Source organism: Nematocida parisii (assembly GCF_000250985.1).
Source record: "Nematocida parisii ERTm1 unplaced genomic scaffold supercont1.3, whole genome shotgun sequence".
In the NCBI taxonomy this organism is placed as follows: domain Eukaryota; kingdom Fungi; phylum Microsporidia; genus Nematocida; species Nematocida parisii.
This window is the reverse complement of record NW_013524648.1, coordinates 92,129-112,067: the sequence shown is the minus strand read 5'-3', so window position 1 is coordinate 112,067 and position 19,939 is coordinate 92,129. Positions and strand designations below refer to the sequence as shown.

At 34.0% G+C, this 19,939-nt stretch overlaps 11 protein-coding genes across 11 annotated transcripts; 6 read left to right on the top strand and 5 right to left on the bottom strand.

The window, feature by feature from the left end:
• Positions 1 to 5: 5 nt before the first annotated feature.
• NEPG_01217 (uncharacterized protein) lies at positions 6 to 845 on the top strand (the record flags this gene model as incomplete). The annotated part of the gene is made up of 1 exon (XM_013203591.1): positions 6 to 845. The coding sequence occupies one exon, from the start codon at positions 6 to 8 to the stop codon at positions 843 to 845; it is 840 nt and encodes a 279-aa protein (XP_013059045.1).
• A 253-nt stretch (positions 846 to 1,098) lies between these two features.
• NEPG_01216 (uncharacterized protein) lies at positions 1,099 to 2,250 on the bottom strand (the record flags this gene model as incomplete). Its single annotated transcript, XM_013203590.1, has 1 exon — positions 1,099 to 2,250. The coding sequence occupies one exon, from the start codon at positions 2,248 to 2,250 to the stop codon at positions 1,342 to 1,344; it is 909 nt and encodes a 302-aa protein (XP_013059044.1). The 3' UTR covers positions 1,099 to 1,341.
• A 631-nt stretch (positions 2,251 to 2,881) lies between these two features.
• Positions 2,882 to 4,891, bottom strand: NEPG_01215 (uncharacterized protein; the record flags this gene model as incomplete). The annotated part of the gene is made up of 1 exon (XM_013203589.1): positions 2,882 to 4,891. One exon carries the CDS (start codon positions 4,889 to 4,891, stop codon positions 2,975 to 2,977), a length of 1,917 nt encoding a protein of 638 aa, XP_013059043.1. The 3' UTR covers positions 2,882 to 2,974.
• Positions 4,892 to 5,613: 722 nt separating this feature from the next.
• NEPG_01214 (uncharacterized protein) lies at positions 5,614 to 5,847 on the top strand (the record flags this gene model as incomplete). The annotated part of the gene is made up of 1 exon (XM_013203588.1): positions 5,614 to 5,847. The coding sequence occupies one exon, from the start codon at positions 5,614 to 5,616 to the stop codon at positions 5,845 to 5,847; it is 234 nt and encodes a 77-aa protein (XP_013059042.1).
• Positions 5,848 to 6,308: 461 nt separating this feature from the next.
• NEPG_01213 (uncharacterized protein) lies at positions 6,309 to 6,638 on the bottom strand (the record flags this gene model as incomplete). Its single annotated transcript, XM_013203587.1, has 1 exon — positions 6,309 to 6,638. One exon carries the CDS (start codon positions 6,636 to 6,638, stop codon positions 6,327 to 6,329), a length of 312 nt encoding a protein of 103 aa, XP_013059041.1. The 3' UTR covers positions 6,309 to 6,326.
• Positions 6,639 to 7,050: 412 nt separating this feature from the next.
• On the top strand, positions 7,051 to 8,461 carry NEPG_01212 (uncharacterized protein). Its single transcript, XM_013203586.1, has one exon. The coding sequence runs from the start codon at positions 7,568 to 7,570 to the stop codon at positions 8,351 to 8,353; it is 786 nt and encodes a 261-aa protein (XP_013059040.1). The 5' UTR covers positions 7,051 to 7,567; the 3' UTR covers positions 8,354 to 8,461.
• A 434-nt stretch (positions 8,462 to 8,895) lies between these two features.
• NEPG_01211 (uncharacterized protein) lies at positions 8,896 to 10,846 on the bottom strand (the record flags this gene model as incomplete). The annotated part of the gene is made up of 1 exon (XM_013203585.1): positions 8,896 to 10,846. The coding sequence occupies one exon, from the start codon at positions 10,844 to 10,846 to the stop codon at positions 8,948 to 8,950; it is 1,899 nt and encodes a 632-aa protein (XP_013059039.1). The 3' UTR covers positions 8,896 to 8,947.
• A 25-nt stretch (positions 10,847 to 10,871) lies between these two features.
• Positions 10,872 to 12,437, top strand: NEPG_01210 (uncharacterized protein; the record flags this gene model as incomplete). The annotated part of the gene is made up of 1 exon (XM_013203584.1): positions 10,872 to 12,437. The coding sequence occupies one exon, from the start codon at positions 10,872 to 10,874 to the stop codon at positions 12,435 to 12,437; it is 1,566 nt and encodes a 521-aa protein (XP_013059038.1).
• Positions 12,438 to 12,775: 338 nt separating this feature from the next.
• NEPG_01209 (uncharacterized protein) lies at positions 12,776 to 13,945 on the bottom strand (the record flags this gene model as incomplete). Its single annotated transcript, XM_013203583.1, has 1 exon — positions 12,776 to 13,945. One exon carries the CDS (start codon positions 13,943 to 13,945, stop codon positions 12,794 to 12,796), a length of 1,152 nt encoding a protein of 383 aa, XP_013059037.1. The 3' UTR covers positions 12,776 to 12,793.
• A 729-nt stretch (positions 13,946 to 14,674) lies between these two features.
• On the top strand, positions 14,675 to 16,105 carry NEPG_01208 (uncharacterized protein; the record flags this gene model as incomplete). The annotated part of the gene is made up of 1 exon (XM_013203582.1): positions 14,675 to 16,105. The coding sequence occupies one exon, from the start codon at positions 14,675 to 14,677 to the stop codon at positions 16,103 to 16,105; it is 1,431 nt and encodes a 476-aa protein (XP_013059036.1).
• Positions 16,106 to 16,657: 552 nt separating this feature from the next.
• On the top strand, positions 16,658 to 19,907 carry NEPG_01207 (uncharacterized protein; the record flags this gene model as incomplete). The annotated part of the gene is made up of 1 exon (XM_013203581.1): positions 16,658 to 19,907. One exon carries the CDS (start codon positions 16,658 to 16,660, stop codon positions 19,871 to 19,873), a length of 3,216 nt encoding a protein of 1,071 aa, XP_013059035.1. The 3' UTR covers positions 19,874 to 19,907.
• Between the last annotated feature and the right edge of the window lie 32 nt (positions 19,908 to 19,939).

The following is a 19,939-nucleotide window of genomic DNA, read 5'->3' as shown; positions in this document are numbered from 1 at the left end:
TGGCTATGGTTGGGCTGTTTGGTGGGGTATTTTCTTTCCTGCAGTCTATTCTTATTGTTTTATACGGGCTGCTTATTTTAGCAGGGAAGGCTTGCAGCGCACTAAAGAATTTAGCAGCACTAGAATACCATATGGGAAAAGAAGGAAGAAAAATAGTTATATTTGCTGTATCGCAGATGCTTTCCAGTTTCAAAGAATTACTGCCGCTTTCTGCTGAAAGAGCGTATGTGGAAAGCAGAGTGTACTCAGTCCATGCAAAGCTTAAAAGTGCACTGGACAAAAAAGAGCACAAAAACGTAGCTACATTACTTGTAGAGAAGGAGACAGAGGCACAAATAGCAAATGCTCGTGTTAAATACGCTAAGAAGTACTTGATGTATATTCTTAAATCTGCTGTTATTATTGTTCTGCTGTCTAAGATGACCTATCTCATTTTTATTTTTACTATTATCTTTCTTATGCTGGAAATATGTATTAAGCGACAGATCCAAAAAACAGAAGAAAAGAGAGAAAGAATTTTTAGTTTGTACTGCGTAGAACAGGACAGAATATACAGATCACTTGATAGAATGTATGCATGTGTAGAAAGAGCGGACAATGACAGAAAACAGACTCTAATAAGTGTAAACACTGTATATTCTCAGATGTATAAAGAGTATAGCTTGAACTATTTCTGCGTGAGTATAGAGATATCTATGTGGATAATTATTGGATCTTGCTTATTCCAGATTTATTCTCTTGTATGCCTTCTTGTTCTAAGTAAGACCCAAAAGAATTTGGCATTTTTTGTTATAATATATAAGAAAATAGAAAAACTAAGTGGCTGTCTTATAAAGCTGGTATAAATGTGCGTGGTACTGTATTATATTATTTAAATCCCACGCATATATTTCTGTATAAAATACACAAAATGTATAAAAATATTAAATAGTATTTAGATTATTTTTATATTTTGTTTGTTATTCCTTTGTGTGCTATTATCCGATAAATAAAGAAATGGATTTTCAGATATTCTAAGATGTAAATTTTTAATTACACTAGAATACGCGAAACAATCAATAATGATATTGTAATAAGCTAAAAATGGTTTTGATTGTTATTTATTAACTGTGTTATTTTGTAACTTCCTGCTTATTAACTATTCTAGCGGGTGTACACTGTTTTTGGCACAGATGTTATTTTAGTGCATGTAATGTAATATGCTTTATTAAACAGAAAGCGCATTAAACACAGTCTTATTTAAGAGTATAATACATGTACTATAAACACATAAATAAAAACCAAAGAATCAGCATTGTAAACAGCCTAAAACAGGGCAAGGAATGCTTAATTAACTTCCTATTACTTGTTTCTGCTGACAAAAACACCAACAATAACACAAATACCAATTACAACAACAGATCCTATTAAAATTCCCTTCCAGTTTGCTGCAAAGAATCCTTCCTCTTCTGAGTCTTTGCTTTTGATTTCATTAATTATATCCTCTGTTGTGTACATACTACTGTATAGTCCTCCTATGCAGGATTTCATTTGAATAGGATCATTCTTGTTTGCAGCTTGAGGTGTATTTATGTTGGTGGCATGAATATAATACTCCTTTCCTATACTCTTTGCTTCATACTTCTTCTTTAACTCTTCTAAGTCAGAATGCTTAATTCTTAATTTTAGAGTAACTGCAGATACTGATTCTTCACTACTCTTAGCTGAATTTAAAAACTCAGTTGCTTTATCCAGGTCAATCTCACCAATTATTGTGTGTCCATTTGATTCATTAGCATTTTTTAAACAGTCTTCTTGTGTTTTTCCATCCTTTAAGAAGTGCAGCTTAAATGTACATTGTTCAGTTATTGTAACCTTGTCCACAAAAATTTTCAAAATATTTCCTTTGTCATTTCTACTATTGACTAATTCAGAGTTAGATACTCCTAGATTAATACCAAACTCAGCATAGTCATAATACTTTACTCCTGTATTTTTATCATCCTCATCCTTCTTCTCTCCATCCTTCTTCTCTCCATCCTTATTCTCCCCATCCTTCTTCTCTGCTGGATTGGCAGCAGCTATATTTTCTTTGGGCTCTTCACTCTTTCCCGCAGGCATTTCTATTAAGTATTTGAAATCTTCTTTAGATAATACGATTAAGTTTTCAGATTTTTCAGACGGTACTTCACCTTTTGTAAAAGTAGTAGCTATGATTGTGTGTATAAATACTCCTACAGCTATCGCTAATCTTATCTTCATGAATTTCATTAAAAATTAAAAAATTAAAGTTATTTATATTTTTAATATTTTTATTTTTATCAATATTTTGTGTTTTAATATAAAAATAAACAATTTTTGCCCAATAAATATTTCATTATTTTGTTCATTTTTTGAATAATTCTATTTTGTATAATTTTATTTTTAAACAGAGCATTCCATTGCTTATTTTACTTTATTATCCTTAGAAATACAGGAGTAAATTATAGTGAATGCTGTATAAATTATTCTATTGGTCTACTATATACGTATAGTGGGTTCTTTTATAATTATATTAAATATTTGGTAACATACTCCGTACTTAATAATATTATTTGCTGGTTTTGGATAGTGAGGCCCAGAATACCAAACAAAATGATGATGTTTGGAGTGTCAAAATATGTGTGTGACAGCTTTTGTTATTGGAAGTTGTCTACTTCAAGGAAAAAACAGCTTTATTTATAAGTTTATATTCAGTATAATTTGCACATTTTATGGAATTTTAATTTATTTTTAAGTAATATTACATAGTAAGCCATGATTGAATGCTTTCTGTGTTTCTGGGTGATGCAGTAATTTGTACTTTATAATTTAAATAGTGAGTGTTTGGGTTATGATATATAAACAAATAATAAAATTGATAGTGGTTTATTAGCATAAGTGTTTGTTTATAGTAGAAATATGATATATGAAATAAACACATAATATCTTTAAAGATACGTTTTGGTGGCATTGTTTATATATCTCGAGACCTCAGTAGTCCAAACAAAACTTGTGCGGATTGGTTGTTTTCGGCGGTAATAATTCTGTTTGTCACTATTGTTTGTGTTTTTTTGTTTAAGTATTTATACCAAATGACGTCTTTATGGACTTTATCTGACCACAAAATAAATGGATTGTTCCATATGTTCAAATCATAGTCAAGAAGAATATTTGGATAGTTAAAGTTAATTGTTATTGTTGCATTGGTTTTGTACTGCGTACATATTTTGAACTCTTTTGACGCTGTGGGGTCTAAGCCATTGAGTGAAGTAGAGACAGGGTCTATAGTGGGCACTATCCTTAGGATGTCATTCTCCTTTTTTATTCTTTCGAGGTCATAAGGTATTGAATTGTTTCTGTTGTACCAGCTTATTAGGCACTGGGAAATGTCCATATTATTTATGAATACTGCTGTCATAAGTCCCTTAACTTTAAAATTGCTCAGGATTTCGCTTCCAGACGGGCCTAGTATAATTCCCCGGCCTGGTACCACACCATGTCTTATTTTTCCTGAGTAATACTTACAGTAGTTGTTGTTTTTTTCTTTTCTAATGCAGGAAATGGGATAGTCTAAACTGTTAATTGGGTTGTGATTAGCAAGTTCTAAACTTCGAATGTTAGTTGGCGCACCACATTCTGTTAGTGGAATAACTACATTTCCTATAATTGCATTGATTAGTGTTCGGAACATTATGTCATTTAGTCTAATATTGAGCTTCAGATGAAATTTGCTTTTTCCTGGGAGGCATTGGCCATTCGGGTTATATTTAATTGAAATATATACAATGTCTTTATCATTGCAATTATATATAGATACCACACTATCGCCCCATGAAAAGGACTCGTTGGATATAGAAGTGGTATAAGTCTTTCTAGATAAGGAAATAGGCAACTCGTCACTGTGGCAGTCATACCTGTCCTTAATCACGGCTATACTGTTGCTATTTCCTAATTTCAGCCGATAGAAGCACTTTTTAACCTCTTTTTCGAGTGCTGTGTTAATTGTTTTTATTACTGGGAATTCGCTCAGTATTTTTTCTTTTGTATCGAGCAGTTCTTTCATCCTAGGCAAGAACCTCGTAGGAGTCATATTTTCAAATCTTGGAATTGTATCTGCCATGTCGTCTATCTCTTCCATGCATTTTATAATGTTTACTATGTTCTTTTCTATATCTTTATACGAAAAGATCTTTTCTTCGCCCACTATAATCGGATGCTTGCCTATCGCATTATACCTATTGTCATCCATCTGGGTGTATAAATAATGCATTTTACGGATAACCTTCTTGCTTTGCTGCAATACCAAATATGTATTTTCTACTACAGAAAGTATAGTAGAATACCCGATTCTAGAGTCATTATCTAACATATTCATTTCTTCTATTAAGATTTCTATGTAATTCTCAAAACTTTCAATATGCTCTCGCATTTCCTTATAAACATACTGTACCTGTACATTTAAACTAGGAAGCTCTTCAGACATTTTTTTAACTGAGCTTTGTTTAATATGATTTCTTTCTAAATTGTTTTTTTCTCTGATGCCGTCATTTTTTATCTCATCTATAAGAATGCAGTTCATTTCCTCTGAGCCACCTATATCAAGAATTATTTCTGTTCTCGTAGAATGATCTGTAAACCGTTCCATAATCATATCAAATGGCCTTTCATTGTTTTTAGTAGACATTACTTTAGTGCTTTTCATTCTTCTCCATGTATAAGCATTTCTATAGTTAATAAAATTAATTAAATCTGTCATGTTTCCTATGTTCTTTGGTTCGGTTAAATCAATATTGTCTTGCTGTGGGTTGGTGTCTTTTTTTGGTGGTACTTCATTATCTGAGCAAAATATCCCTTTTATTGCTAATATACTTAGGATTATTACTATTTTCATAAAAAAAAATTAATTTGTCTATTTCTTGTGCTTATCTGATATTTGATCTAAATATCTTTCCATACCACTTATTTTTCTGTTCTTGCGTCTAATTTTTAGATGGTATCTTATGAAATGGGGGTTTGCCATATATTGTAATAAACCAGAAATTTTACTATATATTAGTGCTTTTAAGTTATCGTGTATATGTGTATATGTCATATACTTTAAGAGCACTTAAATCACAACTAAGTTAATAAATATACGATTTGTTCATTGGTCTAGATTGATGTCACAGTTCATTTTTCGGGTAGTTGGTGAAATTGGCATGAGCCGCCTATATTTACTTTTTATACCAAGAAATCTTTGCATTTAAGATCAAAATTGGCCTATCCACTGGAATATACTAATAAATAGTAAAATATTGTATTTTATGTGAGACATACTACTGAATTATAATAATTATCCATAGATATAACCCGAAATTCTGTGTTTTTATGGTTTATGGTTATTTTTATTTTGCCATTTATTTAAAGTTGTTCACTTTTATTCTAAACTGAAGAGTTTAAATACAGAAACGTTTTACAAATTTATAGAATATTGCTTTAGTTTATATTATAGGATGAACTATATAGAAAATAGAAGCCATATACCAACTTATACAAAGTCAAAGGCGTGCTGACATGGGAATGTGTAAAGCCACATATCTAGATTTGGCAGAATAAGATATAAAGAATGGTGGCATGACACTGCTCCTGGAACAATACTCAGAAAAAATAATGATGTGTTCGCAATTAATCACATACAATTCACAGGAACAGTTAATGAAGTTAGTATATAAATGGAGATTGCTGTATAAAGAGTTGGCAAGTGCATGGCAAGAGCCAATGCCAAGAATTTGGAAATCATATAAGGAAAAGAGGAATCTAAAAATAGTCTGCAAGAAGTATATCAGAAACGGGTATTATGCTAATTAGTGCTGAAAGCAAACTCATGACCAGAATATACAAATACTTTGAGACCTGGCCTTTCAACAGTAGTCAAAATTCTCATTATAATATTTTACCAATTTTACTTCAAAGTATTATAACCGGGATTCAAATAAATTAGAGAAATAAATAAAGAAAGCATATCACTACATACTAACCTAATATACACTATGGCCAAACAATTCATTATATAAGTATGTTTGTATACACATAAATTATAAAGAATACTCTGAAAGTACTGTGAAATATAAACTATTGTATATATTGCACTGCATATATACCATAGAAGTAATTTAAAATACTTTTAGATTGTAAACATAGTAAAAGTTATACATCCAGAAATCAAATAAGCACACTATGACATGCGAATAATCAGAAACAAGCAATTTAATATCCTATGCACAATTCAAGTCCAACCCGAAATAAATGAAATACTTACAAGTGAATGTTTTCTACTCTTTATTTGTTTATAGCATAGAAACAGCTGCAAGAATAGCTACAAATGCAAATCCTAAAGAAATGCTTGAACTGCTGCTGTTTGCGGTGGCCTTTGATTTTTTGACTACTTTGCTGGCGGCTCCACTGTTGGATGATTCATCATCGGCACTGCCATTGTCGCTCTCATCCTCTTCATCATCCTTCTTGGATGATTTTCCACCCTTGCCACCCTTAGATGGGTTTGCTACGGATGTAGAGTCTTTTCCGCTACTAGAAGCAGTTAGGCTACCGAAGAATACTATGCTTAGAATGCAGATGGTTAGTAATGCAGATATTTTCATTTTATTTTTCTGTCCATTTCATCTATTTATACCTTTGATTATTCACAGAACATCCAAACCTTGTTCTAGAATGAATCTATTATTGGCAATATTAAAGAAAATAGACCAAATCAGCTGGAAAAAGATCAATCTAATAACAAAATACCTTAAATATAAAATAAATAATTAAAAAGAATCCTTTATTAGACTAATAGCACCTTAAGAAATAAATTAAAATTACTCAAGAAATTAAAAAATAATTAAGAGCTTTCTAAGCATAAACTAAAAAGTAATTATAATAAAAAATAATTCAGAATATATAAGAAGAGATATACAGACAGATCTAATCCAAGAGCCTATGTATTACTAGAAAACAAAGGATAAAATATACTTTATTTTAGTAATAAGCAATAGTTACTAAAAGCATTGGTGTGTGTGTAATAATACTTATTATAGAATGACTTATGTTTCAAATATGTAACAAGATTACATTTCTAATTATATTATTCACATAGAAATTTAATTTGTATATATTACTGGTCTTGTTATACACTTATATACAATTTCGGGTTATTTTATATGAGTTTATTAGTGAGTGCTATGTGCATAAGATGGAGTAGAGTATACACCGTGTATTAATTAAAATTAATCTGAAAGTAAAGCTGAGAATAATTTTATTTATTCGTGGATGTGCTATATTACTTATTACTAGAATTGCCACTATAATTCGTGTATGGCATAAAAACTCTATTTATAACCCGAGTGAAGAGTTAATTATATGCAATCCGAAGTTTAATATTAATAATGTGAGCGAATATAAACTCCTGTCTTGTACATTGACCGTTTATTGACATTAATCATATATTACACAAAATAAATGACAGGCAACTGTCAGCTGCCATTTAAAATCATTAATTTATGGTATATATAGATGTAGAAATGGATGTATAATGTATTATATATCTACACTATATTTACTGTATATAGCCTGTATTCAGTGCTCTACAGATGGTATTAAAGATGACGTTAGCGATGGATACGATAAAATGTCAGTTAATAGTGTTATAGTAGATAAAACACAGTATTTTGAATATATTGCCCTGTGGTATACTGCTATATTTTGTGTTTTACTAAGTTTGGTGGCATTCACTATGTGGATATTTGTGTACTACGATTTTTTTGGGTATGAGACAGTTTATAACTACGTGTATCCAGATTTTAATGCAACTATAGAAGAGTGCGATAAGATAGTTTCGGCTAGAAAGCCGTTTTGTGACATAAGCAATAATAGAATCACATACCATAATACACGCACACACAGTGAAATGCAGGTGCCGCAGTGTGATTACTTAGGAAGTATAACGGAGAAAGAGTTGCCAGACTATATATATAACTCTATTATAGGGTATTTGCAAAGTAAAGGAAAAGAAACACATCTAATCGACACATGCAATAACTCAGAGTATGTTCTTATAAAGAATATGAACTTTGCAATTGAAGAAATATCTAATAGTAAAATAGGAAATGCCTATCCAGAACAAATGAAGAGAAGTATAGGCTGCATAATTACACAGTGGATATTAGACGTAGTCAACAATAAAATAGAAGGGTATGAGATTATAAAGAATGCCATACTGTCAACAATACAAGAAGCTTTTAATAGCTCATCATTAGAAATAATTGAAGAGTTAAAAATACTATCCAGACCACTTTCTGAAATGTCTGCTGAGGGATAATAAAATTCACTTAGTATCTCGAGGTATGATACAAAAATAGAAGGAGATAGTAGAATATTCATACAATAATCGCTTGTGTCATATACTCTTCTATACAGTCTAATATGTTGAATTATATTAATTATACGTAATTGTCTTGTTGTCTGTGGACTAAAAGTATATTAATAATTCAAATTGGCTATATCTTGTTTGTTCATTTATACTGAGCAGTAACAGGAGAAATATTTCATTTCGTGTTATTTATATTTCAGATTGCTTTGAGTTGTTATGATTTATTTTATTGCTAGGATACAATTCTGTCTAATAAATAGGAGTGTTCTTTAATATTTAATTTAATTTTTGGTGTATGCACTTATATATTTACTTCTAAACCCGAAACTCAGAAATACCAAGATATGAACAGAAATATTAATCTATTTTATTATAACTAGGAATAATATAAAATTTAAATATTGTACTTAGGCCCACTAACATAATATATTCACATAAAATAGAGTATATATTGTAGAAGGAACAATTTGAAATAGTAAAATATCTTAGAATGGGCCTAATAATTAAAGAGAAAGTGAATATTACTCTAAAAGTTATAATATATCACCAACACTCACTTTGTGGTTTAATCACTCTATTCATTATCTTTGTAAGTATCTTTGGGATTGTTTTTACTAGGCGTACTCCTCCGCATAAAATTATATTCTTTTCTAGTTCTTTTCTGTCAAGTATTTCTAATATGCTGTCAATATAGTTTTTAGTGCGTATGTCACCTGGAGATTTGCCATGTGCTGTCAAAAAGGCAGAGAGCTCTTTTATACGAGATGGTGCTAGAAACACATCTATATTTCTATCTGATAGTTTATTGTGCACATATGCGCACTGACTTTTTACAATTATTTCTATTTCTTTATTCTGCAATAGTTCATTTAAGTGAAGACAGTCTAAAAACAAAGAACGAAATCCAAATAGAATGGAAAGACTGTGCACATCAGGGAGGCGCCCCATTAAGTATTCGTTCATTATTGTTCTTCCCAGAGCAATTCCTGTTCCTGTGCATACAATAAAAATATCCCCCTCTACTAAAAGTTGGCTCTTTTTAATATCAACAGAGACAGAGCATCCTTCTTTTAAGTGCGCCAAATACTCAGAACATACACCAAGTATCTCTTTTTTATAGTGCTTCATTTTTATTCTGCCAGATGTTATGCTATAAATATTTCCCTCTCTTTTACTTATTGTATAATACCTGGGAAGTATTTTTCTAATTAGTTGTGAATTAACTGATATTTTTATATAGAAATCAATCAAAACATCTTTAAATGACTTTTTGGGTTTTAACACATATGAATAATACAAATCATACGACTCGCTTATACTCTTAAGTTTATCTAAGTATAGATCTTTAAGCTCCTCATCGCACATAATTTGTGCATTCTTTTTTTCCTCTACCATTTGGTAAATCGTTTGTATATGATGGTGCATGGGAATAGACTGATAGTCAGTGTGTCTACTAATATGATTGACATCATCAAAGAATATCTTTGAAGAGACCTTTTGATAGCACGCATTCTCTGGGGTTATTGCCAGAACATCGCCAACTGTATAGCCATACTCCTTCTTATCTACAGCAAACAGATACTCATATACAGAAGAATACATTGACCCATAGCTATTCAAATTTTGGTCATACTCAGTTGTGGGCATAGAATCCTCACCAAATATTTGAAATGTTTTTGGGTCTGATAATGGTGAAACTTTCTTTTTTCCAAGATATGTTCCCGTGCACAGAGACTGTTTGTTGCTGCTATTACTGCTAGAATATACTTCTTTTTTATTTCTAGCTATTTCCTTGTATTTTGAAAGAATTGCAGCTTTTAGACTTTCTATCCATGGAATATACGCACTGTATATGCCCATTGGATCCATTTCATCGCAGTCACATCTTTCGCACAGAGGGATCCCGCCCACTTGCTTCAGTCTATTAAATAGTCTTTTGGCAGCATAATTGTATTTTGGGTATGAAGAATCTCCTAGACCAATCACTGCAAAGTAGAACTCAAACGCATTATTCCAACTCTTCCTCTTCAACTCTTTCCAGAATCTCTGCATGTTATATGGTGCATCTCCATCCCCCGTTGTGGAGCATACAAATATTACAAGCCCTCCTGTGAGTATATCTGACACATCCAAGGAGTCCATATCAAATATGGATATTATACAATTTTTACTGATTTCTTCTTTTTTCTCTACAATACTGCTTGTTGTCTTGGCTTCACTTACTTTTTCGGTATTTGGCCTGCTGTCCAATGTATTCCTATTATTAGATATCATTTGTCCTTCTTTGCCCATGCTATTTTGGCTAGTTTTCTGAATAAGCTCTTCTTGTACGATATTTGTGGCGGGTTTTATTCTCAATTCTTGTAGATTGCGCTTTAAAAGCTCTGCCACCTCAAAGGAGTTTCCAGAGTTCGATCCAACACCGACGGGAATAAAAAGCATCGAAAAATTGAAAATTGAAAATTAAATGACCCAAGCAATAAAGCAGCTACCAATAAAAGAATTCGACTCATCCCTAGAAAGGCTGGAAAAAGAGAATTTTGATTTAAAGCTGCAAATATCGCACCTTCGATCAAGGCTTAATGAGCTGACAAACTCTTCCCTCACGTTCATTCCAACCTGTGACTGCAAAAGAACAAAAACAGAGACAAAGGATGTTCTCTCTGAAGTAAAGGTAGAAATGAAGAACCTTCTTGACCAGAATGAAATGATAAAGTCACAGAATGCGGCCCTTCTAGAAAAGCTAGAAGAAGTCCAGTATGAAAATGAGTCTCTGCGAAAGGACTGCATAAAGCTTTCCCATCACATCAGCGAGAAAACAAAAAAGGAGTCAGAGAATAAAAATGTTCTTCAAGAGATGAAGGACGAGATAGAAACAGTAAAAGAAGAGCTGGAAGGAGTAGAAAAGATAAAGCAGCAGAATAAAATGCTAAAAGAAGAGTATATGGCCCTTGATAAGATATCAAAGAAATTAGAGACCGAGTACAAAGAAGAATACTCTACTTTTACAGCAGAAAATGCGTCTCTTAAGCAAATGAATGCTCATATAAAGGAAAGGATGAAGCAACTAGAAAGAGAGGTTAACGAAAAAAGTGAAATGAACCGGCAGCTATCAAATGAAAATCACGAGCTAAGCAGGGAAAAGATGGAATTACAGCAGAATATAAGAAATTTGGAATCTCTACGCCAGAACATACAAAGTCAATTATTGGTAAAAACAGAAGAGGCAAAAAAGGCAAAAGAGGTCGGAGAACAGCTTGTGAATGAAATAAGATCAAAGAGCAAGCACACGCAACTGCAGAAAGAAGAAGTAGAGAGAAGAGCGGAGGACATAATTAAAAACAGAGATGCAACAATAATCCAACTGAAAGAGTATTTAGCAAGGAGTACAGCTAAGATGCAGAATGTAAATATAAAAGTATCGACAGTTCAGAATGACTTGTGCCATTATGTTAAATACCTTACGTCACTGATCCAGAGGATAACAAAGATGTCAAATGAAGTGGATAGGTCTAAATCTCTGGTAGGTGCAACTCTTAACCAGTGCAGGTCAAAGATAGTTCATATAACCAATGATTACTCACATAAGCAAGACACAAAATTGCAAAAGGAAAAAGAGTCAATGCAAACCATTATACTTGATGCAAAAAGAGAAATTGAGAGAATAAAGGCGGAAAAAGACCGGCTGCTAACTGAAAGGGATGATTTGGTAAACAGGCTCCACATTGCCCCAAGCACTCTTAAAATAGCCAGAGATCTTGGTGTGAATGAATTTACTACAATAGATAACCTATTCATTACATGGAAAAATACACAGGAGCAATTGTTAAGAAATATAGAGAGAAGGCACAAGGAAGAAGAGGCTGGCAGAAACAACAAGTTAGAGGAGTTTCAGAAAAAGCTGGCTGAAGCAGTTGCCGAACTTAATTTCTGCCGGGCCTACCTTGAAGAAAAAAAGAATATAATTAAATCCATTCGAAAGCAGCAGGGCACGCCCTCTATTCTAAGCAGAATAGATGTATTGAATAAGTAAAATATTTTCGCATTAAATAGAATTATTAAATCTTTGTTTTATTGGTTTAAGCATAAATAGATTGTTTATTTAATTTTTAAGCCTTGATTTTAGTAGGCGAATGCTGGATTGCATCCCTTATGGCGAGAATATGCACCAACATAGTATTTAATATTATATTCTGCAAGGCTTAACTAGGTAGAGCAGTGCTTTAAAATTCCATAGATTATGGCACAATTTACCTACGCATATATCATAAGTTGCATTTAATTACGGTTTAAGGTTGTATACTAGACTAAACTAAATTTGGCTGTATACAACTGTTTAAACAAAGAAATCTACATAATATTGTCTATACCACATGTTTTACTGCTTTATTATATCCTCATACCTGTTTTTGCGTGTATTTCTTCTGGTATCATTAGAATTCTTATTTCAACAGGAGTGGGGATCTGCGACTTAAATCCCTGTGACCAGTCGTACCCAACAGCCACTGCCAAATACCTTCCTGTGCTGTTAAATGCTGTTGCTGTGACGCACTTATCTATTCCTGATGAGGTTGCGGTTGCCCCAGGGCCACCAATGGCTACTCTGCACTTTGCCTGTCTATTCCATAGCATAACTACACCGTCCGTTCCTGCTGTGAGAAGAGTCATAGGGAATGCTGGGTGATAATGTACTGAGTTAATTGGGTATGCATTTCGATCAGATGAGTTTTGCTTGCATCTAAAGGAGTAATAGAGTGTGCTTAATCCATTTCCTGGCCGCACTGCAACAATCTCTGCTTTTGACCCAGTAGTTCCTACTATTGCATCCTGTCCATCATTAGAGCAGGAAACACTTCTTAGCTGCCACAGGCTTTTCAGTTGGTACTTTGAGGCTGTCTGGATGGTTCCATACCCCATTGAGGACCCAGGCCTAAGCTTGTTCTGGTATGCGCTGTTTGTTGGTACTTGTATTTTCTCTAGGGTGTACACATCGTATGAAACAATATTATTGCTCAGCAGAATGGTAATAGTGCTCATTTTACTGTCCATTCCGCAGACTTTTTCCTCCATTAATATCTCCTTTGGGGGTGCCTGCGGGTTATTTATATTCCAGACCTTAACAGTCTTATCCCAGCTTCCTGTGACTAGAGTTCTTGCGCTTGTAAATGTCATTGAACTAACGGCCAGTGAGTGCCTGCCAAGCTCTGAAAGATTTCCTGTGCCCATGTCAACAGCACGCACAACACCATCTGCACTTCCTGTAAACAGGTACATTCCATCGTTAGAAAAACAACTGCACAGAATAGGCGACCCATTTGGATTCGGTATTGATGTTTTAAGAGCCATTGACTCGTGCACGCTTGGGTTGGTTGGCATGTAAATGTAGACAGACCCATCCCAAGAACACGCCGTAAGAATATCACTCATTGGGCTGTATTTAATTGACGAAATACTATCAGTAGGTGGCTGCTGTACTAAAAAGTCAGAGAGCATCACTTCCTTATTTCCCTGCATGCTTGTGGTTGTATTTGGATTGTACATTCTCTTATAAAGTCTTAAAATTTTTCATGCTTTTCACTCTTTCATTTCGAAAAGCAGTACTAACTACTCTTCTCCCAAGACAAATACACTCTGTTTTAGCAGAACTCGCACAGACTCACGCCCCGCCCTCATTTTACTTTCTATTTAAAACCGAAATTTACTCTTTTTAGCAATATACAATATATTTGTATAAATAGTCAAAGAAGAACCGACTGAAATAGCCAGATATATTTTAAACTCATATAGTACTTCTTCTATTTTCTTTGCCTATACGTAACCCGAAATTTATAGTTCTACAAATATTTTTAGCTACACAGAATCCATAATTGTCATTAATAATTCCCTACACGCATCAGTATCTACTATAGGTGCTATTGGCATTAAAGTTAACCATGAATGTACAGTCAGAATAATGCACTTAGCAATAGCAAAAAATTCAAACAATAATCAGGGTTTATACCCAACCATAAATATACTGCTTAAATGTTTTCAGGTTGTGTTGCTTGCCATATATACCAAATAACCCGAATTTAGATTTTTATAATAATATTATTAATATTTAAATAGTTATGTTCTGCTTTAAAATATTCCAGAATATTCTTCATTTTTATTATTTATTTCTAGCTATATTTACTCTGTGCAGTATTTATTATTTTTTACTAAATAAATCGTATTTCTAATAAAAATAGATTTTTTTCTATTTAAATAAATTTTTTTAATCATTTCAATATGATTCAATCACGGAAAGCACCAATCAAGAAAATAGTATTGATATTATCGACTGTGCTAGTAGCTGGAATATTAATATTATTGCCAGTACTGTACATGAGAAACAAGCCAGTAACCAAGGCAGATGCCCCTATGCAAATTTTAATAGATGAAATAGATGACACATGCGAGCCAATTACTCGAAAGGATGCAACTGTTTTACCATTCGTAATTAAGGGAACATTCATACACACACCAGGAGTGTCTTCTGTCTATGAGAAGGAGAACATCATCCCAATTAGATCGCTAAAAACTGAAGAGAAGATCAAGAGCAAGCCCGGCCTTTTCCAAAAAATAAAGAAGTGCTTCAGAAGAAACAGCCAAGAGACAAATAAAGTACCTGAAATGCCAACTGAGGAAGAAAAGATAGATCAGTTAAACAGCACAAAGAACATTCTTACAAACTACGACATGTCTTTTATTAAGAAAATTAATGGAATGAAGTCTAGAGAAAAACAGATGAGTATTTTAGAAATAAGAAAGATGATTCTTAAACTAGCAACTGTTCTTCCATCTAATGTTTCTTTATTAGATGAGTCTTCTGATCTTTTCTGGCTAACTGTGTACTGCTCTGGTGACTTATTGGTTGACTGGATGGCATACACTTTAAGTGCTGAAGAACTGAAGAGCATAAAGAACGAAGTAGAAGAATTATTCAACTCAACAGAAGATTCATCTGTTATTAGATCTGAGCTATTCAAGATTCTGAAAGGATTTATTACAAAGGTATCCAGCAACACTGGTCTGGGTGGGCAAATAACCGAGGCAAGAGAGTCTACTACCGCAATACTAAAGGCATACAAAGAAACCCAGGAAATGATTAACGGCTTAGAAGAGTCATGTGAGACAGAGAAGCTTTTCTTATCTCTTGACGTTCTTTCATACCTCATCCCAATGACCAAAGAGTCAAATGATATAATTTCTAAGACTGTCAGCAATGTACAGAGAAGGCTTATCAATATGACGGAAGGCATTAAAGTCAGACAAATGAACGAGTACTTATGCATTACCAAAAAGTACAACTCTGAAATAATTTCTGCAATTAACTTATACATGAGATTTATTGCCGATTTAGAGCAATACGTTGGAATTAGCACTGTTGAAATTGAGAATATTAAGAACATTGAAAGAATTAACGAGTCTACATACGCATACGACTTTAAGTCAGATGCATCTGCTTCTCAAGTAATTAAAGGTGCAAACACAATAATTACAAAGGCTAACGCATTATTTAAACAGTACATTCATCTTTTAAGCATAAGAGACAAAGAAAACGACTACTCAATTTTCATTCTGGATGACAATGCTGTTATCCCAGAAGAAGTAATTAGCTCAGAGGTATCTAATGAAGAAAACTCTAATGAAACACCAGTACAATCAATAGTTGAATAAACATTTAGTTTCTAATCCTACTAATCACATTAACTCTACTCCAATTTTTCTATTAAAATCCAGTCTATAAACATAATACTATGCACTGCATTAGACTAATATTGATACTGCAATGCACTAGAAAATAGATTCTTTGTATTAAGATGGGCGACCATTTCTTTACACTTTACTTTAAATTTTGTATATATACCTCTAATAATTATATAACTAGAAACACTATCACAATCTACTCTTTATTTAAGAATCATTTACCAAAAGAGTTTAATCCTAAGCTTTAATCTGACATGAAATTGCTTCTTTCTTATTGGTTTATCATTGTATGCGCTGGCTTTTGTGGCAAAATGGACCACTTATCCTATTGATGAATAAATATTCTGTATAAATCTATTTTATAAAAGATTTTAAAGGCGTATTCTTATACAGATCAGGGATGAGGCTGCACATACTGATTTGCGCTGCATATTGTTATCATTCTATATGTGTTTACACAGTATTATGCACTAAATTCTGAAACAGTGTTACTAATAAATACATACATTAAGTAAACATTAAATGAAATTAGTTCTTATTCTGGCACTGCTGAAGACTCACATTGGAAAAGTGCTAGAGTCTGTTAATAATCCGCTGTTATATTTAGCAACCGATGGCTCAACTATCCAACTAAGCCCGGTTGAGCACACGATCAAAATAAAACGCAGAAGGATATACATAAGAAAAGATAAAGAATATTACACAATAGGTGTAGAGCCGGATGAAACAAAGATATTTGTTAAAAAAGAAGTCAGCCCAGTATACTTAACCCGAAAGTCAACAACCACAACGCATGAGGAGTATAAGCCTGGGCAGGGCAAAGAGACGTATAAGGAAATACACTACAGACCATATAATAAACCAGAATTACCTTTAGCAGTGCATACGGAATATCACTTTCATGGTGATCCTAGAATGGCACGCAATCCGCATGAAGATAGCCGCCCGCCTGAGAACACACGGCCTGTGGATCGCTATCCGCCTAGGCAGTCTCCTCCGCCTCAATCTGACGAGCCGTATAGGGAAAGAGAAAATCCGTATGAAAGCTCTCCTTCTTATAAAAGCCTGCCTAGAAACGCGTCTTATACAAGCACTTATACGCATATGCCCAAGCGAGAAGAGCGCTATAAGGAAGAGATGCCACATCCAGAAGAGGTGCCGTATGGGCCGCCTCCTTTTACGTACATGCCGCCACACCAGCCATATCCATATGCGCCAGTTGAGTTTCCTCCATACCCTCCCCCTATTCCACCAATAGAAGCGCATAGAGAAGAGTTAGATGAAAAAGAAATTGAAAGTGATTTTGGTATAAATATTAGTCCATTTGATGTGAAAATAGTGGAAGAAGGCGGAAGAATAATTCATCTGCGCCGAGAAGGGAACAATCACTGTCTAAATTACACAGGAAATCAATTCTCATTTAAGCCGTGCAGTAATACAGATGACATAATTAGATTTCGGGTGCTAGAAAGAGATAGTAAATCAGACAAAATAAAAACATCGAGTCCTCCAAGGCCACATGCATACAGTCCACCTCCGGTGGTACATATGCCTGTTCAAGAAGCCACCCATGAAATAATTCGAAAGCCGCGTGCTCGTGTAAGAAGGAGTATTCAAAGTCTTAGAAATGATCTTAAAAGGACACGGGATGAAATAGAGTCTATAGACTCTGAAGATCTAGTCTCTAGCGACTCTCTAGACTATTCCTCCAGTGAGCCAAGAAATAGTAATCATATTGTCAAGCACATAGACGTAGTTAGTCCTAAATACAAATATAAGTTAGACTTGGGAAAGATTAATATGCCAAATTATTCTAGACAAGCAGACACTATGTATGATAGTATAAAGAGTAACTTAGACACCATGGGCACTCTTTTGAATCAGTCTAGTACACTGCAAGTGCCTAAGTATGTGAAGACTCACAGACGAATTGTTAGGCCTGTTAAACAGCGGGTTGTTACAACTGTTCCCGAGGAAATCTCAGAGGATGAGGCTATAGAGAAGGCCATATTGAGCTGGAGTAGAAGAAAAGAAAAAGCAAAAAGAAATCCATTAGAAGAGGATTATCTTTCTCTAAGAAAAAAGAGAAAAAGGCTTCACAAAGAAAGAGAGGAGATGGACAGAGAAAAAGAGAGAATGGAAAGGAAAGAGAAAGTTAGAAAAATAAGAATAGAGCCAGAAGAAGACAGTGACAGTGAGGGTTTTTCTACCAGCACTGCCCATAAATTAACTTATAAGATGAAAAAACCACGCCCTGAAATGTATATGCATGTGAAAAAAGAGAAGTGGCCAGATCTTAAGGATGATATGTATGCTGAAAAGGCGTATGATTCATCTGACAGCTATTCTGCCAGTTATTCTATGAATGCTGAACCACATAAGTTTAAGCATACTAAGATTTCTTCTGCAGCGATGCAGATGCCAACTCAATTCACTGCACATACTATACACAAACCGTTTATTAGAATGGCCAGGCCCCATCCTAAGCAGGTGTTGTTACACCCTATTCATGAAATACATGTAGACCATGCTAAGGAAATGGTTGCTCCACTGAATACTTCTGTTACACTTCCTGCAATGCATTCGCCTGCACCAGTGCACCAGATAGTTAAACCTACTCCTATGGTGATACACTCTCCGCATATAGAGCATGTTACACATATACCACTAGCTACCCCCATTACCCCGATTACTCCCATTGCGCCTATTACTCCTACACCAATGCCCACTATACAGGCTCCTTCTATTTCTGTGTCTAGTACTGAAAGTATGCCAATTTCTTTACAATCCCCTACTTCGATATCTGCCATACCGCCAGCTTCACCTGCCACAATAGCCACGCCTCCCATGTCAAGTGATGCAAATGCAGTGAATAATTTACTATCCTCATACTTCTCACCAATTAGTACTAACCTAGTGGATAGCAAGCTTTCTTCTCCCACTGCCAATAAGTTTACACTTCCTCCTATTTCTACGAAGAATACAAATCCATTCGCTTCTACATTGACCTCGACAGACACAAAGCTCTCTGACAACAAGAAATCAACTGCTTTGAAGAAGAAAACATCCAAAGCAGAGGTCTCCTCTATTCCAAAAACAGATAGTGGGTTAATTGATAACCTTACTAATGACATACTAAAAAATAATCCATTCAATATGCAGTCTGGATTATTGGGCAATAACCCCATGGACGCAAATCTATTTAATTCTAGCCTAAATTCGTCTTTACTACCAAGCGCAGCAACTAGTAAAGATACAAGTATGTTTAGTGGGCTTGGCCAGAACTCGCTACTAAGCAACACAGCTTTATCTTCTAACCCGGCCCCTAAGCCAGCAGAAAATAACTCTTTTGGCCTAAATGGTCTTATGTCAAACCAATTTAATATGAACTCAGCAGACACATCCTCTATGATTAACTCAAGTAGTAGTCTTATGAACAGTCCATTTTCTGCTAATAGCAACACTAATCCATTTGGAAATAATTTTAATGACTCTATCAGTAAAAACCTAACTAAGTCATTAGATAACTCTAGCACAGCCAACAACACTGCAGCAGCCAAACCAGTTGATAACACTATGCTATATACAGACACTCTCCTGAATAGCACGCCAAGGCCTAAAGTAGAACAGAACTCTATGGATTTATTACAGAATAATCTTCAGAGCCTATTTGGAGGCGGCACTGATAAAGAAGACAGCATTACAGTAAATGGAGTTCCACATACAGCTAATACATAAGAGTAAGTCAAGATAGATTGCTTAATTATAAGTACACATAGATATTCTTAATCTTTATCGTAAATA